Source organism: Chinchilla lanigera, unplaced genomic scaffold (genome assembly GCF_000276665.1).
Source record: "Chinchilla lanigera isolate Chin_1 unplaced genomic scaffold, ChiLan1.0 scaffold00015, whole genome shotgun sequence".
NCBI lineage: Eukaryota > Metazoa > Chordata > Mammalia > Rodentia > Chinchillidae > Chinchilla > Chinchilla lanigera.
In genome coordinates, this window is record NW_004955416.1 from 11136782 (window position 1) to 11153758 (window position 16977).

A 16977-nucleotide genomic window follows, 5' to 3' on the forward strand; every position below is an offset into this window, starting at 1 on the left:
TTTTTTCTTTCTTTCTTTCTTTCTTTCTTCCTTTTTTGGCAGCAGTGGGGACTGAACACAGGGCCTTGAGCATGCTAGGCAAGTGCTCCACCAAGACCTATGCCTCCTGCCCCTTCACCATTTTTACTGCTCTGCCTTTTTCACTCTTTCCCCAGGGGATTAATTCAAATTACAATACCTGGCTAGCTTATCTAAAATTGCATTCCTCATGTAGTTGCTGCAGCAAGTATTCTGATCAATAACATCAACAGTCAGAGGGGGCCATTTGTTCTGCTGCAGAGACACGTAATTCCTCTGGGTCTGAAATTCTTCAATCCACGAGGTAATGTTTAACCAGTCATGGTGAGCTGTTAGGTATCTCCAGAGGGTTTCAGAGGAATATGATTTATATTCTATACAAAGAACAAAATACATTTTAAAATTGCAATGAATTATGACTACTGGCATGTAACTCAACACCGATTAATATAAATGTAACTGAGTAATATATAAACAATCTGGACAAAAATATACACGAATTATTCAAGTTCTTCTATGATTTTCCTCTTTTGCATTGTTCACTTTCTAATCAATACTATTGTCAGAGGAAAAACTAAATAGTGTGTCTTATTACTAGTAATTAAAATGAAATAAATGTTATTAGCTGCACATTTCACTTGTCTGTTCAACCTTCTTTTCTTCTCCTTCCTTTAATATAAAAAACTGGCTATGATAGCAAACACGAATTTGATGCTCTGAATTACAACTGTTCATCACTGCTATTCTCCAGAGTTCTAATATGATATAGAACCTCAATTTACACAAGAAGAAAACTCAAAAACTATTTGGAAAAACAAAGAATGTGATTTGAAATTTAGGATAAAACACTTAGCCTTGAAATCTCAATTCAATGAACCATATAACTTTTTTTTTCACTATCACATTGCAAAGCCATCACAGAAACCTTGAGATAAGCAAGAAGTCTTAATGCAATGACTTGCATTTTAAAAAAAATCAATATTTTTCCATCAAAAGGAATTCAAGGGCTGGGCATGGTGGCATAATTCAAATTACAATAGCACTCAGGAGGCAGAGGCAGGAGGACTACTTTAAATTCTAGGCCAGCCTGGGCTACACGGCAAGACACTATCCCAAGAAAAAAAGAAAAAGGGAATCCTACAATAGAAATGCAAAAATATTCATATTCAAATATCAATACCTATTTTAATCCTGCTCTGCCTTACCTTCTGGACTTATCCTGGGGAGAAGGATACATTCTTGTGTTGGCTGATCCCACCACTGAGCCCAGTTTAATGCAATTTTATGATCCAGTTTGTTAAACTCATCTTTATGATCATATTTGAGGAATGAGTCCAAAACAGATTTGTACTTGAAAAAATCTTGTTCCTTTATCCAGTACCTAAAATCCATGACATATGTAAATTTATAATATATACATATATATATATATATATATTTTTTTTTTTCTTTTTTTTAATGTTGAAGGAAAAAGACCACTCCCTTTTATCTGCTGAAAAGGTTCTATTCTTCTGGGGAAAACACAATTCTGATTATACAAATACTGAAGCAATAGGAAATTTCTAAGTCTGTTCTGTATGATACGAGTTTTATTTTCCTAAGAAAAGTAGGCTTAGTTCCACATAAGAAAATCATGCACATAACTGTTACAAACTAAACATTACCTATAATATTCTTCCAATATTATCAAAAGGGGACTAATGAAACTACCTGGGAAAGGACTGGATCTTTGTATTTTCTTGGAAGTCTCCCAAATAAAACTTTTCAACTTGATGCACAAAGTCTATAGTTCTTTTCTCTTTTTCAGAAAGATAATTTTTTTCTTTTAAAATTTCAACCTTGAATAAAAAAAATTAAAGCAATGACTTCACAAAAACTAAGTATATTTGCAAAACAAAAAGTCATGAGATGAAATGCCATTTAAGAATTATATTCTAGAGCTAGAGCTATACTTTCTTTCCAGCATGTGAGGGCTCACGTTTGATTTCCAGGACAGTAAAAGAAAAAGTATTCTGAACTTCTGAGTTAAACAAAGTTCAAATTTTCTTTTGTCATAAATGTTAGTCATTTTAAAAGACAGGATAATCATATATTTACTTATGAGATTATTAGTTGAACATGGTTTATTTTGAATTTTTCCTTCCCAATTTTTAACTACGGCTTTCTAAAAAATGTAAGCTATATAGTCTCAACTGTACCTACCAAAAAGTTCCGAATATTTTTATCAGTTGTATAGAAGCATATCTTGAGCAGCTGGTCTTTTACATCAAAGCCCTATAATAAACAGAGAAAAAAAAATCTTAGATTTTATAACAACTGTTCTGATATAAATGTCAGATACAGATATACTTTATTACAGAAATGTACCCTATTAGAATACAATTTTTTGTTCTTACATTCATTTTTTTACATTTCTTTTATTTTCTTACATTCCTTCTATATATTTTACTGCCAATACCTAAAAAGTCCTTAAGCATTTTTTGAGAGCAAAGGCAGGTCACAGAATGTAAGGGTAGGCTAGGCTACCATAATGATGAAGACTGCAACAACGTTCTGTAATTCATTTGAACCGTATGGTCAATATAAATAACCCTTTATATGGTTTTGCTTCTCTCCACTTCCACAACGAACATGGACAAGACTCCAACCATGCAGATTAGGGGAAATTTCAGGTTAGTCCAGGAGCCCTACTCCTACGACTTTCATTCTCAAATGAAGTAAAACCATGCAGCATAAAACCCCAGGCAAAGGAATACTCCACCAGAAAGTTCAAATGACATGTATGAGGTCAGTGAACGACAGAGAATATTCTCCAATGAGGCCCTGTGCATGCACTGCCATGTGTAAAGTCAAACGATACTGTCTCCCTCTAACCAAAGTACCAGATCTAACAGCCAAGGGATGATGGAAAGTCCATTTCAAAAATTTCTTTAAGAAATATGAAGATAACCTACATGTTCTCAAAAAAAAAAAAATGAAACCTACATGTTCTCAAGAAATGACTGCATAAAGAAAATGTGGTATATTCAGTGAAATAGTTGCCTTAAAAAGAAGTAAATCCCTCCTAGATACTGAGGAAACTGAGGCAGGGGTACTATAAGTTTGCACCCAACCTGAGTAACTTAAGTGAGACCCAGTCTCAAAAGAAAATTAGGAATGAGCTGGGAGTATTGCTCAGTGGTAGAGCACTTGCTTAGCATGCATGAGGTTCTGGGTTCAATCTCAATACAAAAATAAAAAAAGCCTACTATCAAAAAGGTGGGGCTGGAGATACAGTGCAGTGGAAAAGGAAATCCTGCCATTTACCACAAGGGAGATAAAGCTGGGAGGACATTATGTTAACTGAAATAAAACAAACATAGACAAATACTGCATGATCACACCTACATATGGAATCTTAAAAAAAAAAATTAACGAATAAAAACAGATAACAGAATAGTAGAACGAGGGGCTTAAGGTCAGACAAATGGATTACACTACTCACCATATTCTTCAGAAGCTCAAAGGCTTCCTTTATATTATTTTTTTTTAAATTGACAAAGACCAAATCTAGGCCTATCCTAATCAGTTCCTCAAGTCTTTGAGCAGAATGATTATTCATCCTGAAGAAGGTCTGTGCCTCTGGTATTTTGTTGTTTAGAATGGCACTAGCAATAACTTCCTAGGAAAAAAAGAAAAAGATTAACCTTTTAAATTCCTTTTTATTTTGTTACTATGATTATCAACATAGGACTTTACTGAGCACCTACTAAAATCTACTACTAGAGTTAGGATAGGTGCAGGAGACATGAAGCTGACTCAAACATTGCTTGCCATCTAGGGGAGGATATACAACTAAAGTACTAATTACAGTGCTGACAGATAAGGGCTGTGATATGAGAACCCCAAGATGCTAAAGGAAGGTCCAAAAGAGGTTCACCTACATAAGAAGGGTTACAACAACAACAACAAATCAGTAAGAGTTCTACATATACATAGAAAAAAGGAGGTATGTGTTCCAGAAAGAAGGAATATCATGTGTAGAGCTTTCAAGGAGCTCTATTCAATATAATTGAAAGAAAAGCTGAAGAGAATAGCAAATGAAACTTAAGTCCTTAAAAAGCAGGAAATCATATTTTGCGTTTTAAGACACCTTTTTTTAGGAGAAATATTTGGAAAGCAATGCAAAAGATAAACTGAAAGCAATTCAAGGTCAAGGTATTGAAGTACTAGGTTACTGCAGTAGTCCAAGTGAGAAGAAACAAAGATCTAAATGAAAATCTTTTTTTTTTTTTTTTTTTTTTTTGGTTTTTCTCCGGTACCTGGAACCGAACTCACGACCTTGCGCTTGCGAGGCAGGTGCTTTTGCCGCTGAGCTAAATCCCCAGCCCCTGAAAATCTAACTCCAGAGACAAGAGAAAGGGACATTCCACCTGGGCCTTAAAGGGATTTATAAACTCTAATAAGCCACACACAGAACTCTGTGTACGTGTTACATACACACATTCACACACATGCTTTTAGGGATAGGATCCACAGCTTTCATCAAAGTGAACTGTAAATCTCCCACCAAAAAAAGTTAAAAATCAGGAGCTTTGAATAAAGAGAGTGGTGCACCATGGACAATGGACAACATGAAAAGGGTGAAAACAGTAAGAGAAGCCCTTGAAGGAGACAGAATAAGCAGTCAAAAAAAAAAGAGCATGATAGCCGGGCATGGTGGTACATGCCTAAATCCCAGCACTCAGGAGGCTGAGGCAGAAGGATTGTATTGATTTTGAGGCCAACCTGGACCACACAGTGAGTTCAAATCCAGCCTAAACTACATAGCGAAACCCTGTCTCAAACAAACAATAGAAGAAAAAATAGGTTATTTCTGATGACAGAATAAGAGATACAGAAAAAATGGTCATCCCAGGTACTTCCCTATCTATTCCTCCACCCCACAGCAACAGTCCTGAGGATGTGGCAGCAGTCAACCTTCTCTCCTTCACTCCCTATTGATTCTTCTCATCTATGTTAAGCCATTTTGGCTTTGTCTTTCCAATACTCCTATACTCCACGTGGATGAAGGGATTCTTCAGTCCCTAAGTCTTAGGGCAGCATGTTTAGGTGGTACTAACTTTTATTGTGAAATGAAAAGCAAACAAATAGACATAGAAAGCTTAACCACAAAATGGGTTAGAATTTTAGATAGGAATCAAGTCAAGCCCACTTCCAAGCAATGAAGTTGTAAAAGAGAAATTCACTAAGATCTAATCACAGGAGCAACTCAGTTGATTCAGTGGCCAGGCAGAATGCATGGGTCCTGGGTCCCAGGTCCCAGGCCCAAGCCACTGAGGGAGCATGTCAGGAGAAGCCCCCTTAACGGGTGGGGATGTGCTTTTGGATCGAGGTGTGCATTCCTGTCTGGCATTGAGAGGAAGCCTGTCTTCATTCTGAATTAAACCAACAGTTTGCAGATAAAAATCTGTCCAGAGATGTCAAAACCTGTAAAATCTAAAATCCTTGCTAAAGATTCTGAATCACAAGAATATAGACTCTGAATTCTATTTCTTTCATTGTTTCTCAGCTCTCGCAAATAAAAGTAGTATAATTGCTTATATTTACCTCAAAGCTGAGCTTCTCCCAAATAGCAGCCTCCTTTACTGTGCAGATATTTTCAGTTACATCATATTCATCTGTAGCATCTGTTAGCTTCCAAGGAAACTTTATCATGAAAGTGCGAAGCTCGTTAATGTATCTGGTCAAAATGTTCACTCCTTTCTGCAGATGTTCATCTAGCTCTATGGGAGATTGGAAAACGCCAATGTGCCAGTTTGCGTGTATGGGTACACAAAGAGAAGGGAAGAACAGACAGAAGGTGTGGTGACTGGTTATTATGAAGAATTCTTTTTTTTTTTTTTTGGTGTTTTTTTGTTTTTTGTTTTTTTCCGGTACCGGGAATCGAACTCACGACATCGCGCTTGCCAGGCAGGCGCTGTGCCGCTGAGCTAAACCCCAGTCTCTAATTATGAAGAATTCTAAAGAATGCCAAAATTCAAAGTGGCTATTTCTAAATTTCAAACAATGTGTTTTAAGCTGTTTCTATTTATATAGGTAGTGGTGTTTTCACGTAGTCCTTTTCACATACTTCACAATTATTCGCAGGTCTTTCTGCCAAGTTTCCCAGCATCAAAACCCATTTCAATTCAATTACACATTTACTGTAGTCAACATTAGTAAATGGTACTCCACTGGCTTAAGCTCTTTCACGCAAAATCAACTTTTATATCTCTGTCCAGACACAGGAATGTACAACTGCTCCCTTCCTTGCTGCTGTTCTTACCTTCAGTGTAAATAAAAAGCTCCTTTATTTGTTTGTTAAGGAAAGACAGAGTAAGAGTAAGCAACTGTTCTGAGAAGTGTTTGCTTTGGGTTTCAGAATAGTTTTCTTTAATTGCTGAGCAAAGTAAATCCAATGCTGGTGTCAGCTCTTCCACATCTGAGAAAGAACCAAAGAAAGCAACATGAACACTAGATGACTCCCAATAAAATTAACATATCCAAAAATACCACCTTGCATTATGTATAAACAAGGACCGATGTCTTATTTTCACAAAGCTCACAAAACCTTTAGGAAGGCTTATTACCTACAAACTTTAATGATTCCAGTTACTAATAGTTATTATTTACTGGTTTTATTGACTGATTGTGACAGGGTTTTGCAGTACAGCCCAGGCTAGTCTTGAATGTGTGCGCCTCTTGCCTCAGCCTCCTGAACAGCTGAGATTACATGCATGTACCACCATGTTTAGTTACTGATGTTGACTATGATTCTCCTGCCACCTATGTCTGAAGTATTATACATGGTGTTTTACAAGTGCTATTTCATGTAATCCTTTCAACAAAGAGATGTTATTTTTCAATTCCATAGTGAGGAAACTAAGGGTCAAGAGGGTAAGCAACTTGCCCAAGCTAATTTGCAAAGTAGGTGGCAAATGTGAAATTTGAACTTGAACCTATGAGTGCAAAGACACTTCTTCAATATTCAGGTGACCAGAGTGTGAGGTTCCCCCTACCCTATCCTCTGTCTGCAGCTGAAGGCTCTAATGAAGTGATTTCTGTATTTCCGCACTGGGTCTACGCATAAACAGTATCTGTGTGAGCAAGAATTATGGGAAAAGGGGCTTTCCCCGGGAGAGTTAGTAAAGCTTATTTCCACACTTCGTATTCCAGACCTGTTCCCACCTTTTACAGCAGAGCAGTGCAACTACGAGTCAAGTGAAGAGGGATCATGGACCATCAAACAGCAGAAGTGAATAATGACCACACAACTGCAGACAGAGCACCCTCGGCCTTTCCTATACATTCAAGATTAAAAAGCTTGGGGAACACTATAAATAAACAGAGGAGAAGGCCGGACATGGCGGCACACACCTGTAATCCCAGCACTTGGAAGGCTGGGACAGGAGGATCACAGCAAGTTTGAGGCCAGCCTGGGATACACAGTAAGTTCAAGGACAGCCTGAACTATACAGCAAGATCCTGTCTTGAAAGAAAGAAAAAAAAGAAAGAAAAAGGAAGTGTTATGGTTTGTGTCTGAATGTCCCCCTAAGGCCCCATGCAGTGATGGGGTGGGCTTCTAGAGTTTATGACTGACTCATGGTCCAATGTTGGGATTGTGGGTGTGCGTGCTACACCCTCCCTGGGGGGGGGGCAGTTTGCATACAATGAAAGGGAAGAAAAGAGGTTGTTTGTGCACTCCTCCCTTTTGCTCTTGCTGCTTTTGCTGTTTTCTGCCATGAACTGTTGCCCTCTGCTCTGTGCCACTCTGCCTTGGAGCCAATGTGTATGGACTGAAACCTCCAAACTGTGAGCTAAATAAATCTTTCCTTCCTTAATTTTGGACAACAGGTACTTTGTCTCAGCAATGAGAGAAAAGTAACCAATACAGACAGACAGACAGAAAACAAAACAAAACTGCAGTCAAAACAAAGAGGGTGAAGAAGAATTAGGGATATCAAGTCAGTACAGGGTACTTGCCTAGCAGGCACAAGGGCATAGGTTTGACCCCCAACATGAGAGGAGAGAGAGAGAAGAAGAGGAGGAAGAGGAAGAAGGGAAGAGAAGAATGGGTCTCACTATGCACCCCAGACTTGCCTTAAACCCATGGTGATCTTCCTGAGATCTCATGTCTCATGCCTGCAGAGTGCTGGGATTACAGGTGTGTGTCACCATGCCCAGAAGAGCATTTAAAAGAAAATTTCTTTTTTTGTTTTTTGGGACAGGGTCTTGGTATATAGTTCAGCCTGGGCTTGAACTCATGGCAATCCTCCTGCCTCTGCCTCCCAAGTGCTGGGATTATAGGCAGGTACCACCATGCCCAGTTTAAAAAGAAAATTTCTGATTCATACTCTTAGTGAGAACTGACACTAACATTGTCTTTTTCCTCCATGTAACTAGAAATACAAATTGATAAAGCTTTTTTGGGGGGGTAATATTTTATCAAGGCTACAAGAATGTGCATTGTGAGTACTCTTAGACCTGAAAATTCCACATTTAGAATTTATCCCAAGTAAACACACACACACAACTTATGACACACTGCCAATTAAAAACTGAAATCCATCTGTCCAAAGGGGTTTGGCTTGGTAAATTATGGGATTGCCCATACAATGAATTTCCATGCCACCATAATTAGTAAGTACATATATTAAAGAAAGATGTCTATGATATATTTTCAAGTAGGAAAAAATAGATTATAATGCTAAATATATAGAGGGAAACACAGCCTATTACTCTATCCTTCTAAGGAGAGAATTTACATCGTTACCTGGGCTAAGAAGAAAAGCTAGGCTTCTAATTTGTTAAAAAGGAAAGATAACATCTTCAAAAGAAGTATTGGTAAAGTAATAATTAAAGATGTCACCAGAAAATGCAATAATAATTTGAAAGCAATTAAAAAGATATGCACAAGTGTGGAAGTCTTTGTTTTACTTACTTCTTAAATATAACTGGGCTGGAAAGTGATCCAACTGATCAGGTACAGAAGATTTTGAGGACGCAGTAAAAAGATTTCCCTTGCTCTTCAAGAAGAAATCTACAGTGTCAAGCTGACGGTTTTCTATCCCAGCCTAAGGTGTGTGTGTTGGGGAGGAAATCAGAGAAAAATTACAATAGGAAAAAAAAATCACTTGGTGGTGGGGCTGAGGCAGAAAGCTTATAACTTCAAGGCCAGCCTGGGCCACACAGTGAAGTCCTTTAAAAAAAATAAAATCAGGATACAGTTTCTTTTAAGCTTTAGGACTTAATGTCCAAGGCTAAGGAGACACATGGCTATCTTCATTTTGTATCAGAACCTGGATTCTAGTGAGAATTAGAAAAATGACTAACTATGTAACCCAAGGCAAACATCTGAGATTTTTTTCAAGACAAGGTCTTGCAATGTTGCTCAGTCTGGCCTTAAACTCATGATCCTCCTGCCTCAGCCTCCCAAGTAGCTGGCATTACAGGACTACAATAAACTTCTAGCTACAACACATTATAATTCTAAAACCATTGAAAGCTAAATACTTGGGAATCATGCTTACAGTTAAGTTACAATCTGAATTTTAAAAAAAAAAATTTTTGTTTGTTTTTTTGAGACAGGGTCTAAGTATGTAGTTTATGTAGTCCATGTAGTTCATGCTGTCCTTGAACTCACTACCTAGCCCAGGCTGACCTCAAATTAACAGCGATCCTCCTGCCTCAGCCTTCCAAGTGCTGGGATTACAGGCATGTGCCACCATGCCTGGCATGTCTGAATTAAAATTTTATGTCAGGTTAATAAGAGATTAACTGATTCCTGGGTCAGTCCCCACCACACACATTAAAAATAAATGAACAATAAGAACAATAAAAAAGTAGGCTAAAAGCAGACTATTTCTAATCAGGCATCTTGAGGAATCTTCTTATAGAAAACACATAAAAGCCACAGCCTAGAGTTGACAGTGTAGCTCAGTGGTAAAACATTTAACTAATATGCACAAAATCTTGGACTCAATATCCAGCATCACAAAACAACAAGAACAACAAAATAAACCCACATGGAAAACTTGGGAAAATGTGGTCTGCTGAGCCCTGCCTCCAGACTTTTGATTCAAGTAGGTATGGAGGTACCTGAGAATTTGTACTGCTAAAAGTCCCCAGGTAATGATGCCGCTGGTTTGGGGGCCATATTTTGAGAAACAACGGGCCTAAAATTTTGGATGTGAACATATGAGGGAAGTTGGAGTGAGAAATACTGATGAAATATGGAAGGAGGAAAAACAAGGGTTTGTGCAAGGTAACATACCCCCAAAAGGAATAAACTAGAAAGTAACTGGCCCCAGAAGGAGATCATAAATTAACTATGCTTTTGCCTTGGGTAGTGGGAGGAAAAAGTGAATTCTAAGTGATTAAATAAGAGGATATCTTTGTTCTTAAGAGATGTATATTAAAGAATTCACAGTGAAGAGTTACAAAGTTTGCAGCCTTCAAATAGTTTAGGCAAACAAATAAAAAAGTCAAATTTCCTTGTTTGCAGTTTGATCTTGGCCAGGCATGGTAGCACATGCCTATAATCCCAGCACTTGAGAGGCTGAGGCAAGAGAAGGTGTAAGTTTGAGGCCAGTTTGGACTACATAGTAAGACCCATTCTCAAAAAAAAAAAAACAGAAACAAGTAAAACCCAAACAAACAAAATAAAAGGTGCTATACTTAGGAGACCCTAAAGACTCTACCAAAAGACATTTAGAGCTGATAAACAAATTCAGCAAAGAACATAAAATCAACAGCTTTTCTATATACCAATAAACCAGCTGAAAAAGAAAACCAGGCAAAAAATTTTCATTTACAATAGCTAATAAATACATACATACATACATAAAAAATATGATACCTAGGGACCAATCTAACCAAGGAGATGAAAGACTTTTAGTCTTTTTTTTCCAGAGACAGGGTCTCACCATGTAGTTCAGGCTGGCCTTGAACTCACTATATAGCTCTGGTTGGCCTTGAATTTGCACCAGTCCTAGAGTACTGGAATTGCTACATGTGCTACCACACCTGGTTGTAATTGCATATCATCTCATATCTTTTAAAGTCAAAAAGGTTAAACTGCTAAGAAGAGTTAGGGAAATGAAAAACACCTGAGCAAATGAAGGGGTAAAGGTTAGTTCTTTTTGGTGCTAGGCTAAATGAGTTTTCTCAGATCCTTTTCTCAGATCCTCAAAAAAAGAATATGTGACAGCAAGTAAACTTCTACAGACATTTAATTCTCTTACCTTTAGTGCATGTATGGGAATGGAGCATCTCCCCCAACCATTCAGATGACAAAGACAGTCCACAACGCTTGCGCTTCCGTGGATCATTAGTCTGTTTAAAAATTCCTCTTGAGTCAAACCAAACAAAATCAAGGAGAGTCCATTTTCTAGAGGAAAAATAAAAATTAGATTTCATAAATTACTAGGATATAGGTTCTAGAATTAGAAATTAATTTCTAGTTAATACTTTAGTACTGTAGTTACATTTATTGGATATCATGCATTATGACTTTAACTCTTGGTTTTCCAATGTTCTCAACATTTTTACTTTTAAAATACTAATCACAAGGCAAATTCTCATATGAAGTGAGGTTGAAGATGTAGTTCAGGGGCAGATTGCTTACATAGCATGAGTGAGGCCTTAGATTCAAACCCTAGTACCACAAAAAGGAAAAATAAAAGCAATACATCCTATGAAACAGCATTGAACTTCACATTTCTATCTTATGTTATCTTGTACAATCGATAATAAAACAGCACACTCCTGATACACAAACACATGACTACCAAAATTTGAGTACTAAAGAAGAAACACAGTTCAATCACAACCCTTGTAAGGTACAGGATAAGTGCTCAATGAAGCACACATGACAAATCAAAATGCCCCATGCCTATAAGCGTGAGGTAGTAAGTGGAGTGCAAGATAAAATAAAATGGCCCATCTAAGACAACTGAAATTTAGGTTCAACTTCTAAATTCCTATGCAGTGTTGTTAGATTAGCAATACCTGGAAATCTAGATTTTTGTGTAAAATCTTCTAATTCTGCCTATTTATAATGGTCTTTTAAAAAAAATCTAGATAGTGCCAAGTAAACAAAATAAATCTGTAGTTCATACATGACCCATGAGCAGCCAGCTTGCAACCTCTGCTTGTACCAAATGAAGAACAATTAAGATTCTCTGCGTTAAAATTTTAACCTTCATTATCTTACACTTGGCCTTTAACTGGAGAGGAATGATCTTAACTAAAAATCAGAATGTGAGACAATGTTAGCAAGACTAACACCAAATTTCATCCATAGGTGATTCCCGCCTCAAGGTAAGAATAGGCATGTGTAGGGACCAGGGCAGAAGTAAAATACATTAAGAAACCACACCCCTCAGTAATGTGTTTCAATATGATGTAAGACAGTCTCACCTGTCAAAACAAAGCACAGCTGCTGGTCTCCACTACTGTCTACAGGAATACACTTCTGGCCAAAGGAGAAACACTGCAAACCTTGGGTCTCCAAATCCCAGAGGAAAATGGTAGAGTCACTTGTTTCCACTGCACAAGTAAACAGTGCAGTGAATCCTGTCACAGACACACATTTAAGCTCTGTGGGTTCCTCTCGTTCACTGAGGCGCATCATCTTCCAGGATCTTCCAGGATCACTGATCTTGGCATGATCTGTCTGTGGAAGATTATACTGGTCCCGCATCATGTCCTGTGAAATAAAAAGCCAGCTCGGCACACCGGTACCATGCTGACCAAATTCAGGGGACTCTAAATGCAAAATATCTTGGAACCATGGAGCACAAGAAACCTCTAGTTTGGAGCTCTTTATTGTTTCATTCAGTGATAACAGCTGGGCATTCCAAGATCTGGAAGACAGAGTAATGCACTGGTTACAGTGAAAGGCCTTAAGTAAAAACACTAAACCAGGCCAAATATGCATTTAAAAGGCATCAACCTAGTAAAGACCTTTAGTGAAAAGGTACAGTGTCAGCACAGAAAAAAAAAAAAAAAATGGAAAAAAAAACAAATAATAAAAGGAAATTTCTGTACCTATCGACCTGGAAAGAAAGCTTGGTCAGTTTCATGCTGTGGACAGAGTTAACAGGATCATCCTCATCTATTCCCTTAGGTCCTTGGATAGGAAGGTCTTCGAGTGTTCTTTCACATAGTAAGTATCCTGGGTGTTGCCTACATTTAAAAATGAGAGCCACAGTAAAAATGACGATCAAACACAAATTTGTGTTAAAAATGGGGAGGGGCTGTCACAGAGAAGAGACAGTATAGACAAATATTCAATAGAATTCATCTCCCTTTGCTTGCAGTAAAGTTATAAAGTCAAACTCAAGAATTTGACTCTATTAAGGGCAGTCAGCTTTATAAAGTAGTAAAAATATTTATTGTCCACTATATTACAGATGTTATACTGAACACTTAAACTTTTTTTTCTTCTTCTTTGTGGTACTGGGGATTAAACCCAGGGCATTCACACTGAGCTACATGCCCAATCCTTTTTTTCAGACAAAGTCTCCCTAAATTGCTAAGTTGCCCAGGCTGGGCTTGAACTTGTGATCCTCCTGCCCCACCCTTCCAGAATACTGTGATTAGAGATGTGAGCCACATGCCTGACTAAACTTTGTCATTTGAGCTATTTAACAACCCTATTGAAGTAAGCATAGCCCCACTTTATAGATATGGAAACTAAGGCTCAGAGAAACCTTGAACTGGATTAATTTAACCAGAAAGTCTAGATTTTTAATCACTATACTGCCAGTACAATGTAAGACTTAGGCTGAGACTGTGAAGGCAAATAATGTGTGGGGATAGGATGAGTGCAAAGAGAGCTGTCACGTCTGAGAAACTAAAGAAGCTGGAGCATAGTAAATGAGAAGCAAGACAGAGTGAGATGAGGCTGCAAAGGTTGGCAAAGGTTGGCAAAGGTCGGTTCAAGGCTTTTTGGGCTATTAAGGATTTTTAACTTCTATCTTAAAGGGGAAAAGAAACCTAAAGGAGGGTTTAGGCAAAAAATACAACATGATCAGATACAGAAAACAGCTAGGAAGAGAAGGGAAAACATTCCCACTGAGCACTTGGTTCAGTATCAGCCCTTTTAATAATTTGAAGGTAACAGGTTGACACATTTGTCAAGGTGATAAAGTTAGAGAGGGCAGGATTTAACTTTATACAGTAGGAGGCAAGATTATTCAAAAAAAACTTAGAAGTAAATAGATGAGTGGGTTTGAAAACAGGTTTAAAAATGTTGTAAGGAATGGACTTGAGAAAAATCACAGAAAAACTTTCAAGAAATATTGTGAAACCAACTGAAGACTGAGTGTCAACTTAAGAGTAGTATCGATTTTCTTTTGTAATTTTCTCACAAGTGCTCAATTGCTTGGGTACAGGCACTTAAGAAGGCAGAATAAAGGTTTCACTCAAGGTTAACACTTTAGCAGAGAGAGTACTATCACAGGGTAGGAACAAGAGTTTATAGTGCCTGCAAGAAACCAACTAGAATGACAAGTCATAAAATCTATGCTGGAACAGGAGAGAAGTGAAAACAGGAAGAGGGGGTGAAGAGTAGAAGGTCAAAAAACTGGAAATTCCAAAGAAGTCAGATGATCAGAGCCAGGCGGGTACTTGAGTAAGTAAGCTAGAAAGTGTGGGAAGTTGTGGTCAGAGTGAAATGTGCAGTGATCTGGGGGAACAACAACTTCAAACACTGACAAAGCTCAGGGTATGATGATGAGGATGGAGAGCTAAGGTAAAGAAAAAAAGTCACTGACAATGAACTGAAAAAATAAACCCCACCTTCTAGGGAGGCTGAGGTGGGACAGTCATTTCAGCCTATGAGTCTGAGACCAATCTGGGCCACACAGTAAGAACTATGCTCCCCTACAAAAAAGTGAAAGAATAAGTCGTGAGTTTGAAGTTCTCAAGCAGCTTATACAAACGCTATATGGGAAATGAAACAAGAACAGAACATTATATAATTAAATACAACACTGGTTCAAAGCAGAAGTACTAGCCAGGCCTGATGGTACAGGCCTGTAATCCCAGTACTCAGGGAGGCTAAGGCAGGAATACAGCAAGTTCTAGTCCATCCTGGGCAACTTAGTGTGACCCTGTCTCAAAATTAAAAAAAAAAAAAAAAAAGTAGTAATTAACTCCGTGCGAAGGCCCTGGGCCTAATCCTCCTTATTGGCAGGGTGGTGAAACAGAAGCATCACCAAAGTTCAACTAAGAGAAAAATTATGAAATGAGTGTAAGATTGTGGGTGAAAAGAGTTTAGTAAATAAAAGATATCAAGAAAGAGATGGATTCAGTTGGGTCTCAAAAGATTAACAGAACCTGATAAAACAAAGAGAAAGGCTGATGTTCTGTGTACTGGGGGAAAATTGAGCTAGACCAGGTGGCCAAAATGATAAACACAACACTTTATTATTAGTATTCAGAGCAGAAGATAAAATATTCAGTCAACTACAGAGAAATTAATACTATTTAAAGAGCATTCATGCAAGAAATAAACATGGATTATTCATTTAGTTGTTCAGTTGCATTCACTTGGAACAGATGCCTAAATTTGGTGAAGCAAACAGGCTAGCAGTTCTGGAGAGTTGCCAAACACACAGAGTAGTATCAGGGAAGGTGAGTACGCTTTCTCCCTTCCTTAGAACTCAAAGTAGTTTCCAAAAGCATTAGGAAATGATTCTACATATGCAGGGTGTGGTCAGTCAGTAAAATATGGACTACTGATAAGAAAACAATCTGAGGATGTACTGCTCATCCCTCCTCAAACACTGACTGAATGACAGAATAAATAGTCCTTTAAAAAAAATAGGAGGCAGCGGACACGGTACAAGGAAGATGACCCTGCCTGCTGGTGGTATCAAACCACAAACTCCTAGCTGTCTTTGCACCTTGGTTCCCCTCAGCAGAGGGCTACAGAGGTGTCTACCAAACAACTGACCTGATCAAGGACAACCTGAAGAAGCAGTAAGCCCTGAAGAGTCAGCCACTTAGAGAGACACAATGGATAGGTCTGCAGCACTGGCCCCAAGAAAAGCCTAGAGGCAGTATAAACTAAAAATCTTGGGTGGAGTTTTATCCCAAAAGTGACTTCATGAGGGGAGAGAGTTTGAGAAGAAATCCAGTGCAGTGTCTGCCATATCAACAGAGAGTTTAATCAAGCACCTTTATGGGAAGGGGTTGATTGAGACTGAACCACAGAAAAACTAAATTACAGCTTCACTCCAGGACTGAAATGTTATTCTACCACAGTGACTGGGTGAGGGACAGCCACAGGAAACAGACAGGGTGAGGACTAGACAAGTTTAAGGGGAAGGAAGGACATGGGGCCTGCAGTCCACAGTGGGCGGCCAGGTTTGGCAGGTGAGATTTTCAGAGGTGGGTGGATGGGAAGGTGATGGCATTTAGTCCAGTGGTGTGCCTGAGCCCCGATCCCTTTGCCTACATCCAGGGAAGACCAGTGGTCTTACTGCTTCCCTGCGTACCAACATGAGCACATTGTGTCTTGCCTTGGACAGCTGCCACAGTGTGGCGCTCACAGACAGAGTGGAAACCTCTTGAGCAAACCCACAGGATATAAAGTGGGGTGGAGAGGACTATGACTTGCTGGACTGTAGAAACTGGGCATGGTGTCACACATCTGTAATACCAACACCTAGCAGGAGGCTGAGGCAGGAGCATTGCTTTGAGTTAAAGGCCAGCCTACGCTACATAGTGAGTTCAAAATCAGCCTAAATCTCAAGCAAGACCTTCTCTCTCTCTTTTATAATTAAATTTATTGGTACAACTTAGATATGTCTAATGATCACATTCATCATAGGGAATTTGTACCTGTACATAAAATAATCTTATTTCCTCTTTTTTTCCCATTACTCTCCTCTCTTCAACTCCTCTTCCCTTTCTTATTTACAAAGC

The 16977-nt window shown here is 38.4% G+C and overlaps 1 protein-coding gene across 3 annotated transcripts in view; it reads right to left on the reverse strand.

Moving 5' to 3' along the window:
• Positions 1–16977, reverse strand: part of Spg11 (spastic paraplegia 11 (autosomal recessive)) — an 84031-nt gene that overhangs the window by 52334 nt on the left and 14720 nt on the right. For all 3 annotated transcript variants that reach the window (XM_005381419.2, XM_013512469.1, XM_005381422.2), the window contains exons 5-15: positions 13090–13227; positions 12460–12905; positions 11283–11428; positions 8981–9113; positions 6326–6481; positions 5608–5783; positions 3503–3679; positions 2221–2292; positions 1729–1856; positions 1224–1399; positions 179–392 (exon numbers count right to left, since the gene is read on the reverse strand). In XM_005381419.2, the coding sequence (XP_005381476.1) occupies positions 179–392; positions 1224–1399; positions 1729–1856; positions 2221–2292; positions 3503–3679; positions 5608–5783; positions 6326–6481; positions 8981–9113; positions 11283–11428; positions 12460–12905; positions 13090–13227 (1962 nt within the window). The remainder of the gene's footprint in view (positions 1–178; positions 393–1223; positions 1400–1728; positions 1857–2220; positions 2293–3502; positions 3680–5607; positions 5784–6325; positions 6482–8980; positions 9114–11282; positions 11429–12459; positions 12906–13089; positions 13228–16977) is intronic.